The 24262-nt window shown below is 32.3% G+C and overlaps 1 protein-coding gene across 1 annotated transcript; it reads right to left on the reverse strand.

The window, feature by feature from the left end:
* Positions 1-14428: 14428 nt before the first annotated feature.
* Positions 14429-22144, reverse strand: LOC116199436 (putative laccase-9). Its single transcript, XM_031529781.1, has 7 exons — positions 21929-22144; positions 21556-21707; positions 17610-17854; positions 17060-17185; positions 16315-16915; positions 15593-15951; positions 14429-14960 (listed from the first exon to the last, which is right to left on the reverse strand). Exons 1-7 carry the CDS (start codon positions 22052-22054, stop codon positions 14764-14766), a joined length of 1806 nt encoding a protein of 601 aa, XP_031385641.1. The 5' UTR covers positions 22055-22144; the 3' UTR covers positions 14429-14763.
* Positions 22145-24262: the final 2118 nt, after the last annotated feature.

Genomic DNA, 24262 nt, shown 5'->3' on the forward strand with positions numbered 1-24262 from the left:
ACTATGTTATGCACATATGCGAACCAAGGATAAGTTTGGGCTTAGGTCTCGCAAATGTGTCTTTATTGGATATCCTCATGGAAAGAAGGGATGAAGACTTTACAATCTGAAAAATAGGGAAATATTGGTATCCAGGGATGTTCAATTTTCCGAGACAATTTTTCCTTTTGCCACGGAAAATGAGGAATCGAGACAACAAGGAAAAGGGAGCCCGTTATTTCTGGGCGGAGCTGGGGACAGAAATGGAAATGAGCTCAATCTAACCCAGCAGGCTCTGGAAACATCCCAGGCAATGAGCCGAGGCCGAGGAGAAGAAGAAAATAGAGGACCCATGGAATTTTCTAAACTTGACCAAACAAGTACAGATAGGGGCAGAGATTTGGAAGTAAGAGGGAGTGATTCTGGACCGGCCCAAAATGTAGAGGGCCGCATTTCTGAAGAAAAAGAGGGTGATAATTTGGAGACAAATGAAGACCATAAAAGTGGTGAGATGATTTTACGGCGATCTGAACGGATTTCTAGTCGTCCAAAACATTTCAAGGACTACATTGTTCACACTGCTCGCCATAAGACCCTCTCCCCTGACTCACCTACTTCCTCGCACTCCTCAGGTACGTCTTACCCCATTGAGATGTTTATTGATTATTCCAATATTTCTAATCATCACAAGGCATATCTAGCTGCAATTGACTCAGATGCAGAGCCTACATCTTATCGAGAAGCCATTCGGGATCACAAATGGAAGAAGGCAATGGCAGAAGAAATTCATGCCCTCGAATTAAATAAGACCTGGACGGTTGAACAACTTCCCACTGGTAAACGACCTATTGGTTGCAAATGGGTGTTTAAAGTGAAGCGTCGAGCGGACGGAAGTGTGGAGCGCTATAAAGCATGGCTGGTTGCAAAGGGCTTCACCCAGGTTGAGGGGATTGATTTCCATGAGACGTTTGCACCAGTGGCCAAATTGGTAACTGTACGATGTCTATTGACAGTTGCAGTAGCAAGAGGATGGATCATTCATCAGATGGACGTAAACAATGCCTTCTTACATGGAGACTTAGAAGAGGAAGTATACATGGAATTACCACCGGGCATCTCTGCCTCGAAGAAAGGTGATGTATGCAGACTTCGCAAATCTCTATATGGACTTCGTCAGGCATCGAGGAATTGATTCTCGAAATTCGCTAATGCCCTTCGAGAATATGGGTTCATTCAATCAGGTGCCGATCATTCCCTCTTCACTCTTCATCAAGGTAACAATTTTCTTGGAGTGCTTGTTTATGTCGATGATCTTATCATAGTGGGGAACAATTCTAGCCACTGTGATTCTTTTAAGAAATATCTGGACAAATGCTTCCGTATTAAGGACTTAGGGCCTCTGAAGTATTTTCTTGGTATTGAGGTCACTAGAATGAATTCTGGAATTTTCCTCAGTCAACGGAAATATGTGCTGGATATCTTGACCGAATGTGACCTGTTGGCATCACGACCATCGCCTTTTCCTATGGAACAACGACATCGACTTTCCATGAGTTCTAGTGACTTGCTATCGGATCCTGGAAAGTACAGACGATTAATTGGGAGACTTATCTATCTGACCATTACAAGGCCAGAAATCAGCTATTCCCTACACATATTTGCTCAGTTTATGCAGGAGCCTCGTCAGGATCATTGGGATGCTGCTATGCGAGTTCTTCGCTACTTGAAACAATCCCCTGGTCAAGGAATCATTCTTCGGCCTACATCTCTTGAGCTTGAAGCCTTCTGTGATTCAGACTGGGCGGGTTGTCCCTTGACCCGTCATTCTATAACGGGATATTTTATCACTCCAGGAGGATGCCCAGTTTCATGGAAGACGAAGAAACAGACTACGGTTTCTCGTTCGTCTGCTGAAGCAGAATATCGGGCAATGGCGGTAGCTGTTAGTGAGATTGTCTGGTTACGAAGTCTTCTCTCTTCTATTGGGGTACAAATGACTACACCGACTAGATTATTTTGTGATAATCAAGTTGCACTCCATATCGCAGCTAATCCTGTTTTCCATGAACGGACGAAGCACATTGAGATCGACTGCTATTTTATTCGTGATCACATCAAAGCTGGACTTGTGACCGCCGACCATCTGCCCACGCGACTTCAATTAGCAGATATCTTCACAAAGGCGTTAGGTCGGGATCGCTTCCGTTTTATTCTTTCCAAGTTGGGCATTCGTAATCCACATGCTCCAACTTGAGGGGGAGTATTAAGGATAACTTCAATGTATAATAGGCAAGTTGTAACATACATAGCAACCGTAGATACTCTTCTATTTCTCATTATTCGTTTTCCTTTCATGTAAAAGGCTTACAGCCTATTTATAATTCCGATTGACATGAATGAAAGATAAGTTGGAATTGCTCCAAACTTCACAGTTATTGTTATTGTTTTTATTATTCTTATACTTATTATTGTTATCGTTATTATTACTGTTATTATTATTTTCTTTATTATTTATAGTATATAGTTGAGGTCGCATTTTGGCATATTATAATGCCACATGTCGATTCTTCGTTTTTCTCCTTTTTTATGTCATATTTTCTTTTGATTCCATGCTGTAATTTTCATTTTCATTTAGTAAATACATCAAACCTCATATAGTTTTAGTTTTGTTCCTGCACTTCCAAAGAATAAATTCACCGAGAGTAGTTGTTTCATTTTAGTGTACTTATTAAACTAACGAGAAATTTTCTCATATATCCAAATATTTGTTATTATGATTATAGATAATTTAAATATTTTAAATTACATGAAGCTATACGGAGTCCAAAATTTTACATTGTGTACTACAAAATAATTATAGAGCAAATTTAACGCTAGTCATAAAAAAACATGAATAAACTAAAATATATGAATATCAGTTGGTTTTTATATTGTAGGTAAACAAGGATCGTGAAAATGGGTCGGGTATCAGGATCTAATATAATTTAATAAATGGATTTTTAATGCAAATAAATGTAAATTACAAACTCACTGAGAATAGAGAATTAATGATGTTTACCAATATTGCCATTATTAAAAAAAATTCATATAAATTAGGGCTAATTAACTCAAAAGTTCATGAACTTTGCTCTTTTTCACTAGAGGTTCATGTATCAGATAAATGAAAATTTACTTTTACCAAACTACTAATGTTACAATTAATATTGGTAATGTCAGTGGCACGTATGAGGTAATTAAATGAAAATTCACTTTTAGTAAATTATTAATATTTAAAAAAAAATGGTAATACATAGTGGTAGATTGTTTGTGAAATTCATATTTTATGAAATAAATTCAATATAATCGTTAGCCTTCTTATATAAAAAAATTTTCACAGTTCACTTTCACAATATGATTTGAGTGAATTACTAATATTACATATAAAACTAACAATGTCAGTGGAACGTATGAGGTATTAAATGAAAATTCACTTTTAGTAACTTACCCATATTTATAAATAAAATAAAATAAAAGCTACTACCTATTCGTATATCTTTTGGGAAATTCATAATTTATAAAAAAAAATTATATAAAAATTGTGAGCCTATTTATATGCATTATATACATAAATATATTCAGATAATATATGTCAGCATCGGATTCTATACGTCTAAGAAAATTATAATTATTTAAACACTACTTGATGGTTAAGATAATTAGATATTTACGTAACCGAAGCATATTAAGAAACTTTATCTATGCTTTTCCGCGCAAAGCGTGTGTTTTCTCCTAATCATTATAATATATAAAAGTTGAGACATGAGTGCGCCATGTAAACCAAAACATAAACCCTTAAGCTCCGCCTTGATTGCCCTTTTAATTCCGATTAAATGAGCATTCACTTTGTTTTATTTTGTGACATATTCAAGGTATTTTGAATATATGTCCATAATAGTTATATGTAATAATATATAATTAAAGAGTTTTCTGAAAAACTAAAAGTGAACTTCTCCAGATATATTCTTCTAAGATCACTGTTCTAAATATTCTATAAATAAGAGACATAGAAATTCATTTTATATGAGATCATTTCACTTATGATAATTTTTCCTACACTATATGATATCTCTCGCTCTTTCTACGTATCTCTATGTACATATTACATAATTGTTATCGCTTAATATATGTGTTATTTCATAAGACTAGATTAGTATTTATTTGTCGCCATCACTTTTCATTCTTAACTCCCATTTAAAATTTATAATGTTTATATGTACATACATAGCAGAATCGATATATAGTTTTGATCATTTTTTTCTGGATCTATATATATTCATTCGTATGTTCTTTATATTAGTTATCTGTTTCCAGTCGTACAAAAATTGACAAGAAATTATCGCGCATTCACATGTATCAACTAGTTTAGTTAAAGAACTCAATGTTTTTTTAAAGTATAATTAGAAAGCCCTGTTCATTATGAATATCTACACTGAACACGTATGATCTCTGCATATGTTACAAATACATAAAATAAAGATTAGTAATTTTATTGTGGAGACATAGATTTTGCCCTCCCAAACAGACAAAATTAAATTAATTCTACTGATTATGTTTCTATTTAGTTAGCGTTATATATCTTACCTTTTGATTAATTTTAAGAAAATTAAATTAGTTTTTATTATGTTTTTTTTTTTGGAACGAAAGGTAATTTGAAATATATATGATGTGCTTGGAATATAATAAACTTAACAAATGAGAGTGGCTTCATTTACTGGATATAAATAGAAATTATTACTAAAAGGATACAAGGCATACGTGTGTTACCTTTTCTGATATTTTGCTTTGGCAATCGTAAAAGGAAGAACATTTTATGCAAGTGTGCCGCACTTAAAAATTATACTAAACATGTTATTTCAGTAGTTAAAATTCCAGACTCTTATCAAAAAGGGTATAGCGCAATGACAGTGACACACGCTCTTACTTAATAACTAAAAAAATTTCATATTCGATACTCAATAGAACTACTCATATCCCTTTATTAGTTACTAAAATTTCTATTTTTATATACTTATATCCATGGTCCCTGTAACCGAAAAAAAAAATTCAGCCACTCGACTTAAGATTTTCCGCATAATTTTGTGGCGTAAAGCTTTCCACTAAGCATAAATACAAGAGTCAGGCCACCTAGCCTATTCCTCAGCTGTAATGTGGCTACATCTATCCAACTTTTCTTTTTTTCGTTGGAGTATATCCAACTTATTTTATTCCAATTAATTTTTCATTTCCTCTTTTGTAAAGCAAATATGACTAACTTGTAATTTTTCTGTTGCCAAGCATATCATATCATATTCCGTCTATCTAGTTAATGTTTTTCTTTTTTGGGGTTAAAATAAAATATTTTAGTATAGTATAGTATAGTAATATTAATAGTAATAATCTCTAAACCCCATCCATATAAAGCTCAAGCAGCACGTGTAATCCTTCTCTTTCTCATTTTCAACCTTTTTATCTTCTTATTTTCTAAGTTTATCTACAAACTTTGATCCTTTTTACCTTTTATTCTTTTTATATTCACCCAAAACCTCGTCCGTAATATATATATATATATATATATGACGTTCTAGTTATTGAAAATAAACTTTGGATAGAGCATAAACATATATTAGCTTTCATGTCGTGTAACATATAATTAGTTAATATACCTCATAGGAAGTCTAAAATTTTGCTAAAATTTAAGAATTCTTGATTTTAATTCTATTATTACTATTTATTGAGATTAGGTAATATATATATTGATCAATAATCATATTATGATTATGATATTGTTAATTGAAAAAATTATAGTCCGGCTGCACTACGGGCACTTTCCCCTAGTATAAATTTAAAAGCAACGCAGAGAATGGATGGACCTAATTTGCTTCCTGAAGCCGTACGATTTAAAACTCAATTAAGAGAAATTCATAGCTATGCCAAAGCCAAATATCAGAAAAGATAACACACGGGTGCTTTGTGTATCCAGTTAATGAGACCATTCTCGTTTGTTAATTTTTATTATATTCATTTCAAGCACATAATATATATTTCAAAATAGTTACCTTTCGATCCCGAAAAAAATAGTCTACATTTCCAAATTCTTTATGACACGTGCGTAAATGAATCAAAAGATCAGATATATAACCCTGACTACTAGAAACATAATCAGTGGAATTAATTTAATTTTGACTGCTTGAGAGGGGCAAAAGTTATGTCTCCGCAATAAAATTGCTAATCTTTATTTTGGCTGTTTGACTGGAAGAGCCCTTCCACCGTCCGTAGCACACCTAGGCTTAGCGTAGGTCTCTCTCTCTCTCTCTCTCTCTCTCTCTCTCTCTCTCTCTCTCTCTCTCTCTCTCTCTCTCTCTCTCTCTCTCACTCGAAGTTCGGGATACGACCCTGATGTTTTGTGGCCTAAAGCAAACTCTAATATGAGGCTTTTTTTTTTTTTAATGAGAACAATTTCGATGCTTTTAATTTAAACTTTCTATCTAATTTTGACGCGTCGCTTAATACTTCTTTTTCAGTTGATAATACAACTAATCAATCTAATCAGTCTTGAGACATCATAAGTTTAGGTAAATTTTTGTTTTATTAATTTTAATATAGGAGAATCTCTCTTTTTGTCCCTCCGCCTCTCTCCCTTGAAGTTCATATTCATGAGTTTTTCGGTCTTTTTTTTTTTCATTTTTTTCGGCTTTTCATATCCATGAGTTTATGACGGTACACACACACACATATATATATATATATAGAGACTTTTATACAGTGGAAACCTTTGGTATACTCCTCCTAAGTATTCTCCTAACTACTCATTATATGTTCACCCAAAAAACCTAGTCACTATATCATAGATTGTAATTTCATCAACATTTTGGGGCAATTTATTACATGTGAATGTTAGGAAAAGAATTAGACACACTTTTTAGGAGGATTTAACATTTTTGTGTTTATATAAAGGAAAAATCAATTAAAAGGAGAAAATGAAATTGTTAACTTGAATGGCAAAGAATGAAATAAAAAGATACTAGCTTCTAAAAAAAAAAAACAGATGGTAGAATAGAATGGTTCAATCGTTGTTTGTAAATTATATACAATTGATTTGGTCAAAGAGACTCGCCTAAAAACTACATTATGATTCGCGAAAAATGCTCCGTCAAAGGTGAATCTTTAGTTTTATAATCAAACTCCCAAATATTTATGCAAGATTCTCTAACCCCACACTTGATCTTACAGACAAAAGTTAAGTACATCTTTTCCTTAATTATGACCAATGAAATGGGTTTTTTTCCTTCGAAGATCTGAAGGAGCTTTATGGTGAACATAACCCCAGGCAGAGAATACAGAAGTTGTTAGTCATGTGAAAATGATGATATTAGTGACCTTCTAAAAACCTTTTTTCCTCCATTTTATAATATTTTCATAAACGATTTATTATAAAGGATAATTGCGTGGTATGATTTTATCTTGCAGGAAGACAGAATAGAATATAGAAATTTCATGCAACAGTCCTGCAGATGAAAATATGAAAAATAATGGTAATAACCAATTGTTAGGTTTCCAATTTTCAAATGATATTCATTTTCTTGTTTAAAACTAGACTATGTTATACAGTTAAATAGTAAGTTGCAACTAATCATCTTAATCAATATGTGTCGTGTATTTAAGTTAATTGTTAATATAAGTTTATCACATATATTCAGTTTAAAAATAAGGGAAAAAGATAATTGTGGTCCTATAAGTTTGACATTCAGTCAATTTTGGTTTTATAAAATTTAACAGTGCCGAATCAATCCTATATGTTTGCTCTATAAGATAATTTCGGTCCTATAAGTTTAGAAAAAGATATTTTGGACCTATAAGTTGGCTTTCAATTAAAATGTGATCTAATAAATTCTGAAAAAAAAAGAAAGAAGGAAGAAGACGTTTTTGGTCCATAAATCACAAAATGGACCGACATTGCCTTATGAAACAAACGTAGGACTAATTCGGCATATTAAAACTTAGAGGATCAAAATTGACTAAAGGCTAAACATATAGGGCCCAAAATTTCTTTTTCCCTTAAAAATAATAGTACAAAATTGTTTTCCATTTTTATATAGATGTTTATGATGTCATTTTTTAACTTTATTTTTATTTTATTTATGATCGTAAGCTCATCGTTTCATGTTATGAATTTATTTTCTTTTCTAGCACCATAACTAGATATAATTAGTTGACTATAGTATTTGTTGAAAGTTTTAAATATTATCAATTTTTATAGTAATTTTTATCTTTTAAGGTGTATATATTCGTTTTAGCTCATTTATATACCATTTCTCATAACAATTATTTCGAATTTAGGAAAACATATATGCTTGGTAACAAAATAACATATTTAAAATGATTAATTTTAAATTACATACAACAATCAATTAATAAAAGTAGATTAACTTTCAAGAGTTCAATAAGTATTTTGCAACTGATGTTATGAGTTAGGGTACATCCATAGATATAAGTTAAATTGACTCCTATAACAACAAATACCTTCTTATTAAAGAAATAAAATTATTAAAATAATTTATATAAAACATTAAGAAAGATGTTTTAAAATAATTCATATATCTCATATCATTTCTTATTATAATATAGGAATTTACGGTAATATAAAAACATATGTATATAATTGACACAAGGATGTCATAAAATTTCATAGTTAAAAAATATGTAGTCAAATTTGCATAGATATGTAATATACAATGATTAAATAAATACACAATGCGTACTAATTATGACCGTTAATTGAAAATATTTATCAACCCATTTAAAATTAGTCTAATTTTCTTATTTGATTATCTCATGAAACTCACAATTGACATTGAAAATATTTTATCGTGTTATTAAGTAAATATATGTTTGAAAAATTAGACTAACTGTTATAAGAAATATAATATACTTGTGTGTATATAGTAAAATGAACATATATATATATATATATATACAATGAAAATGATATAAGCACCACAAAGAAATTAACTGAGTATATATATAATTTATAAAAATAATTATAATCCTATAAAAAATTTATGATGCAGCCTGATGAAATTAACCTTATAACTAAAATAAATATTAAACTTGAAAATAAGGATCTCCTAAACAATGTTTTATAAAAGGACAAAACAAATTTTTATCGTATTTACAAAACTTAATATATTAAAGATTAACTAAAAATATGACATATATTAATTAAAATAACTATTCATAATAATTAAATTTTCAAATTTATTTTTAGAATTAATATTAGAAAATCATAATAAATAATTAATGATTACAATGATTATTTTTAATAGGAAATTGGTGTTTCAAAATGTAAATAATTACAATAATAAATGATATAGTGATATGTGAAAACCAACCTGTACATCGCACGAGACAAAATAACTAGTATTAGATTAATTTTTTTTAAATAATGTTGATTGATTGCACATCTTTTAATTCTTATAATATCCTCATTTCAAAATATTTAATTTAATTTTTAAATTTTGTATTACCATAAGTTCATAAATTATAATAATTTTAATATTATAATAGAAATTATATTAACATCCAATTAAATTATTTTTGACAAATTAATATAATAAATATATAGATATGTCGTTTTTAATAAAAATAAAATTTACTATATACATGAATTATATTCATAGTTAATTTATACATATAATGTAGATTGACTATTCTAATCATATTTAATATAGCCCTATTTTATGCAAAATATAGTTTTAGTTTATAGTATAGATTGTATTTCAGGAATTAAGTGTGTGCTGGTAACCATAGATAAGACATTCACATGCATTAATTTGTTGAGAATATAATGTTGATTTTCGAGCTAAAACTCCCGGGTTGGTTGGTTATATCTACCATTAACCTCTAAGCATCATGTATAAACGGTCAGACAGGCATAGTGCTCATAGGCTTAACTTAAATAACTAATTGATAATTTTCACCCAGAAATAAAACTAGCAATTGACAATTGATGTGATCCATTGCAATTAGTAGTGCCTAGTTGACCCCGGCGTATTATGCGGTAAATTTTCATCTTTTTTTACAAAATAGATAATCAATACACGTGACTTACAAATAAATATAGATAAAAATATATATAAAGAAAGGCAGCCATATATTTAAAACTATGGTCACAATAAACAAACACGTACTCTAGACATATAAAGCGAATAATATGCTTATAGAGAGACCTTAATTCTGTATTACATATGTATAAGTGCTTCATTTAATATAACATCAATAAAATATAGTATAAATTCATTTAACTAAAAATAAAAGTTCAATTCACATAGAACTGAAGGTTATCAAATAGAGTGATTTAAATAATCGATGATATTTTACCAAGAGCTAAGGGTTCTCAAATAAAAATATATAAAAAGGATAACCACATATATAAAACCATGATCACAATAAACAAACATGTACTCTATATGTATAAAGTGACCGTAATTTTGTAATATATAGGTATAAGTGCTTAGGAAAAAAGCGAATAGAAAGACGATGGATAAAATGAATTTTGTCAGGTATTTATAGAGAATTTAGCACACTGAACTTGAAGCATATCACATACTTCGATGAGTTCTTCTTATTATCAAGGAAACTTTTAATTTTTCAAAATTAATTTATTGTATATTATTACATGTAAATAATCTAGATAATTTTTAACATTCGTTAAATATAAAATTAATAAAATATAGTATAAATTCATTTAACTAAAAAAGAAAGGTCAATTCATGTAGAGTTGAGAGTTATAAAATGAAGTGATTCGAATAATCGAGGACGTCCTATCAGGAGCTGAGGGTTCTCAAATGGAGCTTACACGTTTATGCTCTTCCGCTTTTATATATTATATATAGATGTGTGACCACCTGATGTAGACATTTACCCTCCGTTGGGAAAGGAAAGGGAATAAAGAGAAAGTTATATGAGAGGATTTGAAAATTTTATACTATTTTCCCTCGGCCTAAAGGTTAGCTTACACACTATAACGGTGTGCCTTGGAGTTTTTTAGGGAAGGAGAGGATAGGAGAGGAGAGGAGAGGGAAGGAGGGGAGAGGAGCGGAAATGGTGGGAAATGAATTTTCTTATTTGAGAGTAATTAATAAGGAAAATGAAAGGAGAGAAGTTGAGAATATAGAAATTATAAAAGTTTTAAAAAATATATTATAATTTTTTTCTAAAAATTTTATACAGAAAGTTATGTAGAGAAAAAAAAATATATGTTCTTCCAAATTCCTTCAATTTGGAGGATTAGGAGATTTTTAATAATGGAGGGAGAGTAGTTTCTTTCAAATCCCTCATTCTCCATTTCCTCTCCCTTAAATAAATCTCCCAAACTATGGAAACACACTCATTCTAAGTTCTTTCCCTCCCTCTCCCAAGTACACTCTAATTAAAGTTCAAAACTGTTGATATGTATATATATATATATATATATATATATAATATGGGGCGCAAGCGCCAACGCGTATGGCAGCACATGCCACACCACATGACTGTCGTTGTCGGACTCTCAAAGCCCGCTTGACTGAAGAATTTCTGCTCCGCTCATAGAAAATGCCAAATAAATTAACGAGGTACATATTTATTGCTTTGCCTTGCTGTAAACTGATGACCAGTCTCGGCAAACGCAGGAGAGCTGTCTCTCAAATTTTTCTCTAGCAAAACTACTGAACGTAAAAGGGGGAGAGAGAGAGAGAGAGAGAAATATTAATTAACGCAAGGAATAATTTTGTGGTGTATATTAAGCAAAGCTGCAAGGATTATGATGCAACCACTTCAAATTAGTTGCACCATACAATCACGTAAATCATTTTAATTTGTTCTCACATATCTCAATATCAATATTACACATATTTCAAGTAAATTATATTTACTTATAAGTGATTTGATTAAGAGTTAATCACTTGAGTTCTTAGTAAGTTACTTGAGGTAAATAAATTACACATATTTTTATAGGGAAAAGATATCATGACACCATTTCAATGAGTTGTACTTAAATCTATAGTAAATTATCAAAAAATATCTTAAATTTTTAATAAATTATTTGATTATATGGTGCAAACATGAAAAATGACTGCACTATGAAATTTCCCAAAGCTTTTAGCAAAACACGAAACACCTCCCCAAAATTTATGGAATTTTATTTATTTATTTGTTTATTTTATCAAGCTGTCGGTACATCATCATCGAGCAGATAGCATGAATACAAGTGCCAGGCCAGCTAGCCTATTCCTCAGTTTCATGGGACTCATTTTATTTCAATTAATTTTTCATTTCTTTTTTCTTTTAGCAAATATGACTAAATTCGTAGTTTTATTTTGCCAAGCATATCATATTCAGTCCATCTAGTTAATGTTTTTCTTTGTTTGGGGTTAAAATAAAATATATAAATTTAAAAGAAAAGCGAATAATGGATGGACACAATTTTCTTTCAGAAGCCGAACGATTGCCCAAGCAAAATATCGGAAATGTTAGCAGACGGTAGCTTTGTACTCTTTTGGCTTATCCAGTTAACGCGACCATTCTCATTCGTTTATTTCATTATATTTTATTTATATTTCAAATTACCTCTCGATCAAAATAAATAAATAAATAATCCATAAAATCATGAACTTTGATCAAAATGCCAAATTTTCCATGACCTTCAAATTTTTTCATCCAAAATCATGAACTGTACCTGATTAAGCCCCGAATTTATCATCTGTAACTAATTTCGTCAATTTTTATGACTTGGCACTACGTGGAAATCGGCATCCTAATGGCACTTAACAGACGTTATGATGTTAGATTTGGAACTTTGAGCAAAATTCATAATTTCTTATGTCATATGAAAAGGAAAAATTACACCGTACAATATATAGAGTTTTTAGATATAGTTTTCTCTATAACTGATTATACTATAACCACTGCAGAAAGAGATCCCACTTTCTTTTGAAACCATAAAACTTTTAAATAAGGCGTCTTTGAATAGGTACAAACGAAAATATAATTATATTCATATAGGTCTTCTTGTACAAGTAGGTGTCAAACCATTGACTAAAGAAGGACTAGATACATCAATACTTATAATTTTGAGGGATGCTAGACTTTTAAATTATAATGAGTCGGTCCTAGAAACCACTACAACAAATTAGTTTATTAGCAACTAATCAATTTTAGTTGCTAAAAAGTTGCATATAAGAACTAAAATATATTTCAACAATACATATATTTAGTTGCCTATTCTTTTTGTTACTAAACTGTTACAGCTTAAATGCAATCAAATTATTTTAGTTGGTATTAACTAACAATATTTTATTCTTTAACAACTGAAATTGTAGTTGCAGAAGAGTTTATTAGTTGCTAAATAAATTCTTTAACAACTACATTTTCTATTTTACTAAGGGGTAACATGTAGTTATAACCTATAACTAAAAAAAACTTAGTTGCACATTAGTTGCCACAACTCAATAGCTAAAGGGCATGGCAACTAAATATATATATGATTGAAAAATATTTTAATTGTTGAAATTGACTTTTGAGCAACTAAAATTGATTAATTAGTTGCTAATAAATCACTTGGTTGTAGTGGAAAGTTCAATCAAGTCTTCGTCATATGGTCCACTTCATTTGGATTGTTACCGAAAATTTACCATGTCATTAAGGGATCAGAATATTGCACAGGCTTTGACATTGCAAATCAAAAGACATAATTATAAAATAGCATTAGGATACATACTTATAGCAGTAATACACATGGTACATTATAAAGCCACGTTATCAGTCTTTGGAACAAGGGCCCTTAAACAACATAGTCCAAAAGGAGAAACACTTCTTTTCCAAATAGAAATAGATATGTATATATATTTATGACCAGGTCAAATATAGTTGTCCCACGACCGATCAGGGACTTGAATTTCATTGTCAGAAGAGTGAGTCTAGAAAATGCCAAGCTACCAAAAAATTTACAAAATAGGGATTCGAGCCAAATCACTCAGTTTTCATATGGTAGAGTAACCATATCATTCCCTCTAGATCAGTAGATTTAGGATAGTGTTCGTCATCAACCAGGAGTTGTGAGTCAAGAGGAGATTGTAAAATATCACTGGTCGATGAATGAAAATGAAATTAATATATTCTTCTTTAAATGGTTTGAAAATATATTTATGGAGTCAAAATGATATGTGCCAATGCTAGGTTAATAAAATGGAAACTCCAAAGTGATGACGTAATCGAATCAACCAACCACCTCTTGGAACAATAAAATTGCAGAATAAGCAGGCAAAAGTAATAGCAAGCCCATTGTTTTTTGGATTCACAGGTCCGTTGTTGTCATCTTCGACGTCCCATCTCAAAAGGCCTTATCATCAGATAAAGAAGAGAGAGTAGAAACAGCGATAATGTGTTTTGGACATGGGTCAAATCTCGCAGTGTGATTATTATTGACTGACCGGAGAAATTACATAAACTACCTCGCCTATTTGTAGGCTTAGAGAAACAACTAAATTAAGAAACAAATAATCTCTCAATATCTAAATAAGACATTATAAAATCCAAATTCTAATTAACCTAAATGATCAATGGGATATTATTTCTGAACATTCGACTGGCCAAATTATTGGATAATATCTCTCACAACTTAATATAAGATTTAAATAATAATAATAATAATAATAACCCAAGGCACTAATTCTACGAAATTAAAGTCACATAAACTCGTGTAGGGCACGGGTTAAAACACTAGTGTTACTAAAGGTAATCCAAGACGTCGCCAGCATAGCTCCATTTCTTGGTCAAGATATTGTTTGGATAACCAGTACAAGGAGGCATATAGGGTGGGGGTGGACGAAGGCTCGTTTCTTCAGTGTCTCCATTCTTCACTATGAAAACCGTGTCCATACCCCATGTTAGATGCCGCTCAAAGTGACAATGCCAAAGCCAAACACCTGTTCATCAAAACATACACGCAATCACATACATACATACATATATATATATATATATATATATATATATATAAATTAGTGATTAACCAGTGTATGCCCGAGATAAAACTTTTATATTTCATGGAAGAAAATATGCTCACATTACAATTTGTAATTCCTGTAGGTCGTACTTTTCATAGTTAAGTAAAACTTACTTCATAGTTAAGTGAAAAAAGAGGTCAGTGCTAATACCTTGCCTACTCGCTTAAAGCCATCCCCTTTGTCCTCAGGCCCAACACAAGCCCTATGCCCGCTCCTTCCCACTGTGTTGTAGTTTTAAGTGATACATATTGTTGTTTCATGAAGAGCTACTTCCAACTTATCCTATATCCTTAAATTTGTAAATGAAAGCGATTGCATATTATTTTCTATTTCATCACTTCGTCTTCCTTACAGTAGTAGCCTATTTAAAAAAATATACATGGAGCCACCCTGCACATACATATTGAACTAATTAACTAATGGGATCCGGTCGTTGTTGCCCTTTCTTTCCCAGTTATGAAAGCTTCTTAATAATTAGTTGCTGTTACATTTAATGAAATTATGGAGAAAATAATGTCTAAGCAACTATGCATTAGAGAAATAAATGATACCTGGATTATTTGCGATGAATCTGATGGCTAGCCATCCGTTTCTAGGTACAATAAAAGTATTAACTTTTGGGGGATCGACCAGATTATATGTCACAGGATCTGTCTCATTGTTGAAATTTCCTTGGCCCATTCCTACTACATAGAAAGCATACCCATGCAAATGCATAGGGTGGACGGCGGCGCCATCTAATAGAGCAGTTCCTTGAAAAATGATCTCCACTGACTCATTGTAGTTCAAAACTTTAACTTTTGTTCCTTGATCAGATATCGCAAGATGAGGGTCGAAGGTATCCTTGGTAAAATTATACATGACCAAAGGCCAATCTGGGAAATCCGTCGTGTAGTAACCACTTACATTCCTGCATAAAAGAGATGACAAATTCATAATGCCATTGGGGAATCGTAAGTTGATATCCAAAATGTTTTAAGACCATCTAATTATGATACAATATTGTTTGAGCTGATGTATTTCAGAGGACAATCACTCGACAGTGTAAGATTAGTTATCTCCATCTGTATATGCCGTGTCAGTGACAAAGCCAAAGCTCTTGCTGGTTAATTTTTCAAAAGCCCAATGCATACACTTGGCTTTTCTTGATAAAATGCATATGTATTTTTTTTTTTTCAAATTCACACAAAGGCAAGATAAAGATAGATTTGTATGGAGACAGATTCCGCTGATGTTAAAATATATAAAATCATTTTAGGAGAAAGAGAATTGCCTGTAATAAGCCTGGAGTATGTCGACAATTGGGTTGACCCAGCTGATGTTATTCATGCTCGAGGCTAGAATGTTACCCCTTCCTGCGGTGATATTACAATCCGTACGATCACCGCAAAGCTCGCTCATTGATACCGTTATGAACATCTTTGTTGTTATGTTCATTGGGACACTTACGGGATAATCCTCATTTGCCAGGCTTTTCATCAAGCCCATAAATGTCACCGCAGCTGTCATGTCCCGACTCTGAGGTAGGTAGTGCGGAAAAATTGGGGAGGATGAGAAGTTGTAGTCTCCTGTGTATTCTATGATTGCGGAACCAGTATAGCCGTCTGGTGTGGCCTCTTTTTCAGTCAAGAATTGTCTGCTGGCCATGTAATAGTGACCGGGAGGCTTGTTTGTCGTGAGAAGAACATCAGCTGTATTTCCCGGACTTAACATGATATAGCTCATCTCCACAGGCTTTATGTATGATCCATCCAACCCGACAACTGTGAGATTGTGTCCGGCAATTGCGAAAAAGAGCTCATCATCGACCACTGCATTGACTATCCGCAAAAGATACGTCTTTCCATAATCAACTGACCAGCGATACGTTGTTCCTAAAATGTATAAAAAAAAATAGTGAAGACACGCCCGTCAACTTGTAATTGTAAATACATCAAGTTAAATGCATAGTTAGCATTAGGATCAATCTGATGAAGTATCTCCAAGAATTCCAGATATATATGAAGACTTTTATTTACCTCTGGAGCAATTAGAAAAATCTCCAAGTTCTCCATTAATTAAGTAACCACTTGAATGGGGAATGTCGGCATGTGTCTCCATGTCCTCGTTTATCTCCTTGTGTAAATCCCCCGTATACCAAGAACCTGCAATTTTTTTTTTCTTTTTTCGGTAATTAAAAAGGTCAATAGATCTAATATGATAAAATGTAAATCCTAAACCGTAATACCTAATAAAGGTGTACAGATAATCTCACGACAAGTATCAAACTTGAAATTCCTTAGTCATCAGACGGAGGAGTGCGCCACTACACTATACCTTCTTTAAAAACCTACCATTTTTATTTTTGTTATGCATGACCTGAATAATATTAAGGGTTGCATTCCTACAAAGTTTAAACGCCTTTCAGAGGAGCAACTTCAAAATTTTAAAATATATAGAAAAATAAAATAGAGGAAAACTCTGAACAAAGACTAGTAGACCTAGCTGGTCGGTGAGAGTTTTGTAAATCAAAGTTATATATTAGGGATGGACTTTGTCGCGTAAAACTCTAGGGCTAAATTCACGTACCCAGCACAATCACATCTTCTCCATCAGGATGTGAAAATGGATACGTGGTTCCTTCTTTGGGTAAGATGACGATTGCGCCATGAATGGTCGCCCGTGTCCAGTCGCTGTGAGCATGCCACCAAAGAGTCCCTTCCTCATCTGAGAAAATAACTTCGTAGGTGAAATTCGCTCCCGGTTGGATTGGGCATTGCGTAACAAATACCGGTCCATCTGACCAGGAATTTCCAGGTTGCTTTACCCCATGCCTATAAAATCACAAGATATTTAGAAGTTAAAATAACTTTGATTTTGATGGTGGAAAATGACAAATATTGTGTAGTGTGTTGAGTTAAAGTTAAAGTTAAAATTTTTGACTTGGAAAATGTGTATTTTTGTTGTGTAGTGTGTTGAGTTATAGTTAAAATTAAAATTTTTGTGATTTTAATGCTAAAAACAAACCGGTAAAAATCTGAGAATTTTCACAAATGGTTTGCGAGGCAATGGTGTCCGTTTGGATAATAAGGAAGCCGTCACCACCAAGTGTGTTAAAACGTTAGAACGTGTTGTACATTGGGTTGTGGATTGCCTTTAAGGAACCCCAGAAAAAAGAAGAAGAAGAAATGTTGCAGTTTGAGATGAAAATAAAACACGAATCCGTTATAGAGTTAGCTGGTGACTAATTGGTCCGTCTTTTTCTTTTCTTTTATTTTTTCCCTTTGGTGCTCGTAAAATTTCTCAGAAGAAATGAGGGTGAAAAAGGAGCGAATAGGGGCAATCAACTCAGGTGTGTACATGTATATACATATATAGATGAAGACTCATGTTACATACGATAATTAAATCTAAGCAATGGAATTATAAAGTAAAATATATATATAAATACATAGTTAAGAAACAAAAATTTTGAAATTGATTTACTAAATTTAAGAAATTTTAGATGATGCCAATTTTTTAATGAATCAAATTAGAAATATAACTTAAAAGAAAAATTATTTTGAAAATCAATTAAAAATACGAATGGGGTAATGGACGATGATGTTAGGAGAAAGCTAATTTGACCTTAATTTTGTGATTTGTCACTAATTAAATATTATTTTCATTAAGGGTATTTTGGGTAAGTGAAAGTGAGACGAAGAATGCCCTTCGGGCTTTAAAATAGTGGAGATTAATCAAGAACAAGAAAATAGCTAGAAATTAACAAATGGAAATTAAACCGATGATGTATAATGAGAAATAGTGTATAGCTCAATGATGTACTATTTGTGCCATTTTATTAGATATTAAAATTTCTATTTCATTATATTAGACACATTATTTTTTTAACCCAAAAAAAAAAGATCCATGATGTATGATCAATAGGAGGCAGCTCTCTTATTTGGCCGTGCCTCTTGTTTGCTTGTTCATCAAATACTCAATACTCAATTAAATAAAAATAGACCATTATATTAATTTTCTCAATGCGGGCGCGCAGTTTTCAGTTTCCTTACATATCCCTCCCGGGCATCGCAGCTATATCCTCAGATAATTCCCATACCCATCCAAGATATATGCATAAATATATATATATGTATATGTATTGTAAATCGCACGTACTTCGTGTTATTAGTATTATTAGTTTTGTATGTAGCAATAATTTTATTCATGTTAATTATGGATGTATATATTATTGTTAACATATATCTTTTATTCAAAAATAATATTGTCATTTTTATGAAATACAATAATATTAACTAGTATTTATAAATAGTTTTAACTTCTATATTTTGCCATTTTTTCCCCAATCCATACATTTCACATATAAAGTTGCTTATTATTTATTTATTATTTATTATTTACTTTTAATTAAGGACATATTTTTTAGGGAAAGCATTTGAAATCCGTTCAGAAGGACGTATAAATTTTAAAAAATTAAGTTTGCTAGAATATAAACAGGGCCTCATTGGAAATACTATCAATAATTCTTTATGAATAATTTGCAATGGAAATATCTTTTTATTAAAATGGAGACCCGTAAACCTAGTACAATAGACAATCCCGGTGGAATTATGATTGATAACAAGTTTTTCAACAAGAACTTCAGGTATTTCCAACATAATATTCCGTTGTAAATATCCACATGAATTTGTTCCTAAGTTCCAAATCCCTTGACATGCTCATTCCATCGAGATATATGAGTTCGTTCTATTAATTCATCAAAACTTATTAGTTTGTACGTGTAATTTTAATTTATAATCTCCAACTGTACATGTTCAGCATATTTTCAAAATTTTCCTTTTTTTGGTTTTCCCCTCCATATATCTTTCAATAGAGAATCAATTTTATTGTTTTCATCTTAGAATAAGATATGTAGGCGTTATATTTTCTTGATAGTGGTCGCTCATTCAGTCAAAGAGCGATATCATGCTTCAAATTTAAGGAAGTTAGGGTCTTAAATTTTCCTCTTAGAATTCAAGTCAAGTTCAAGGCACAATAAAAAGACATGAGAGAGATAATAGTCAAATGTAATTACTATCATTTATTTTGAAAAAAATTTATAGAGGCAATTACAATTATCCTAAATGATAAATTTAATAACAAAATTTGTTGTTATATCTCCTCATTGGAGGTAGATTTTCTTAATACCAACAGTACTAATTAGTGACTTTTATTAATTGTTATTAATTTTCATCTATAAATCTAAAAGACGCGGGTAAATGAGACAATCTACTCTCTTATCTATAATCTATATATAATATATAAAATTCGGGGCAATCACTGGAGGCCGTTACCTATATACTTTTGGCAAAATGGAGCCTTCTCATTTGTTTGTAACCATTTACATCAATTAGTGATGTGCACTTAGTACCTATTGTGAATAACATAACTATAATGGCATAAATACAATATAATAATTAAATATTCAATATCTTATCATCATCATCATCATCATCAAATGTTCTAGCATTCATCAAATAGGATAATTGTGGGGGACAAAATAATAATAATGATGATAATAATAATAATAATAATAATAATAATAATAATAATAATAATAATAATAATAATAATAACTTTCACCAAACGGGATAATTACTGGAGACAAAAAAATAATTTAATAATGTTCAAGTTTAAAACCTCTCTTTAAAATTTTATAAAATTCCTGTTGTTTTCAATTTCATATTCACAATTATTCACATTTAAATTTCCTACTCTACTGACAATATTAATTTGGTATTCTATGTAAATAGCTTACATAAGAAGATGAGTGAAAAATTGTTTCTAAACTTAAAAATGAAATCTATCACATAATAATTTGAAAATCATAATTTCAAGTATCACAAAATATTGTAATGACTAAATTTAGATTTAGGACTTATGAAGACAAAAAAGGATTTTTTGCTTTATCTCCAATCCATCAATTAGATGAGTCATTCTAAATATTAACATTTTTGAAGTTATCCGCAGATAATCGTACAAAAAATTCATAAAATATATGTTAACAAAACAAATACTTGATTTTTTCCTATTAAGTAAGCGATAATTCATAGAGATTTTTCTCACAAACAATAATCCTGCACGACAAGTAGGTAAGTGGCTATCCTATGCAACTTTACTTAATAAACTTGCAAAGCTTTATTATTCAATGATAAAAACATAAGTTAGCAAATACATATAGGCCTCACAAACGTTATATTTGTCGCTCTCTGATGAGAATTCACGTTGGAAGTAGCAGATTTAAAAATTTATTATTCAAATCAAATATATGCATTTTATTATATTTTCCTTGGGCTTGCATCACCATGTAATCGGAAAAAAATAGAGATACGCTTCACGTGCAACGCAGGTGACTTTTTTTCACTAGTGTGTGTATATATAGTTTTTACAGAAGATTTCTGTATACAGCACTAGCATAAATGTGTGTATGCATATGATGGTGATCTTGCTTGACTAAAGAGAAGAACAAAAAATTAATGTTTCATATACGTACCAATGAAGGGTGACGCCGTAGTTTCCTTGATTAGTCACGTTTACATACACGGTGTCCCCTTTGCGTACCCGAATTACTGGTCCGGGAAAGAGGCCGTTGACTGTTAAAATGGTCTCATTAAGACAAAGTTTTGTCACGTTGATTTCTTTCAACTGCACACAATACAGGAAATGAATACATGAGCAAATATGCATGTTCAACTGGGAAGCATAAGTCGGTTGCAAGCGTGAGCCGTTTTACGCCATTGCAGACAAAGTAATTAAATTAAGAAACATCATCAACAGACTTTCTACTTGGCCAACTTTAAAATACTGCAAAGAGTAAAAGTTTCCACTTCATTCCACTACTTAGAGTTAATTCATTAAAGACTCACCAGAAAATCGTAGTAGTGGACATCGGCACTGACCCAGCTCGGAAACTGACCCAAAACTAGGAGTAATACACAGCTTGCGACGATCAACACATGACTAGCATTCTGGAGCTGGAAGAACCCTTCCATCGTCCGCAGGGCTTCTCTCTCTCTCTCTCTCTCTCTCTCTCCCCCCCTCTCCCTCTGCCTCTCTCACTCGAAGTTCATATCCATGAGTTTTTGACGATATATGAATATATATATATATATATATATAGTATAGGTGCTTCCCTACATATGTATATTATTATAGTAATGCGCACTGTATATCCTCCGGTCAAACTTCCAAAGGTCGAGCTCAATACATCACATTTTCACACACGCACGCACGCGCACACACACACACACACACATATATATGACCACCTGATATAGATGTTTTAGGTTGACAATTCATTGATCATTTTCTAGCCGAAGTTCAAAACTATTGAACTGCAGATAGTCTACACGGCATGACTGATGGACTCTCGAAGGCGAAAAAGAGTGCTCTCTACCGCCATCTCTCCATCGGATCCGCACGGATAGATAAAGAAAGGAAATTCACAAGTGTCGCACAAATGTCGTTGTGTTGTTGGGAGAAATTGCTGGGACGAAGTGCTGTTGTTCTTCTTCTCGTGCTGTTGTTGTTCTTGTGAGAGAAATTTTCGAGCAACAAGTATAACATTTCATACAAAAGAAATACTGCCTATGAAACATTATTTTTCTTACACACAAAAATTTCTCGCACGAAATTGTACGAAACGTTGCAAAATAATGTTTTGTACAAGTGTTTCATACTTAATTGTACTAAACATGTTCTTTGTTTTTTTTTTTTTTGGGTACATTACTAAACGTGCTCTTTAGGCAGCTAAAATTTCTGCCGCTTGGGCGAAGAAATTCTGCTTAAAAGAAAATGGCAAATAAAATCACGTACATAAATTTATAGGATTTCATTTTAAGACAAAAAAAACCTCTTTGTGATTTGGAATTGGGACAAATCACATCATGTTCTTTTGTTTGGGACAATTAGCCCTCTGTGGTTTGCTCCGTCAGATATAGGGGGTCACGGCATTAATTTTTTTTTCATTTTTAGTCCTCAATCTTTAACTTTTTAATGATTTTGATCCTAAATCTTTTTCTTTTATCATTCATATCTTCAACTTTTCATTTTGTTTCCTTTTAGTCCTATAACGAAAAATCGAAGGGGGAGGGGGTTGAGGCCGCCAATTGGCGACCCCGATCCAGCAGGGAAAGCGGCGAAGAAGTAGCTGAAAGAAATTGCATAATCTACCGTAAGCGACACCTTCTTTACGTATTATTTATTACTATTACAAAAGTATGGAGCCATATCTATTGTTTATTATTATCATTATATTATATACATCAAATACTATTACTGTCTATCTATTACCATCATAAAACTATAGAGCCGAGCGTTTCTCGATTTTTCTTAATTTTAGTTTTACCCTTTCAATGAATCTATACATAATTTAATTTCTATTATACCGATTCGATGAATCTAGCCACCTTTTACGCATTCAATGTATCTAGATAAAATTTAATTCATTCATGTCTCTTAACAGATAGAGACATGATTCTTCACATCTAGAGTGACTAAGGGCATGTTTGGTTCACCAGATTAGGTAAGACACGGAATAACTATTCCATACGTAATAGGTTTTCTGTCGTTTGGTTCAACGAAATGCGGAATAACTATTCCGATCCGGGATCCATATCCGGTTTATATGCGAAATACGGGTGCCGCCCGTCACGGTCCGGATTGGGATATCCAGATGCGGAAATGGAGGCGAAAGGACAAAAATACCCTCATCTTCTTTCAATAATTACAACGCATGCCATCCCATAAAAGCCTCAGAACTCCAGCGATCGGACAACCTTGTCCCGACATTTCCCTCTCGAAAGAAAATCGTAAACCCTAGCAGAGCTCCAGCAGCGTTTCGTCATCGATTCGTCGAGAAATTTCTGTTGATTCGTCCTTCTCGTAAAGGAAAAGGGTTGCGGCGCCACTCCACTGCCGGTGGGATTGAGTCGGAGGAGAGGTCGAAGCTCGCGGACCTCCCTTGAACTGAAGCAGGTAGGGTTCGATTCCCCTTTATTCCACCCATTATCAACTAAGCTTGAGTCGGAGGAGAGGCGGTAGGGTTCGATTCCCCTCTCTGGGTCTTCATCTCTTGGCCGCTTCCCTCTTCGTTGGCCTTCGCGGACTCGACGCTAGCGGTGGTGGCTGGTGGAAAAGTGGAAGCTCAGGTCTTCTCATCAGCCCGTAAGCGATAGGGTTTCCACCTCCGAGTCCCCTTC

Source organism: Punica granatum, chromosome 3 (genome assembly GCF_007655135.1).
Source record: "Punica granatum isolate Tunisia-2019 chromosome 3, ASM765513v2, whole genome shotgun sequence".
Lineage (NCBI taxonomy): Eukaryota > Viridiplantae > Streptophyta > Magnoliopsida > Myrtales > Lythraceae > Punica > Punica granatum.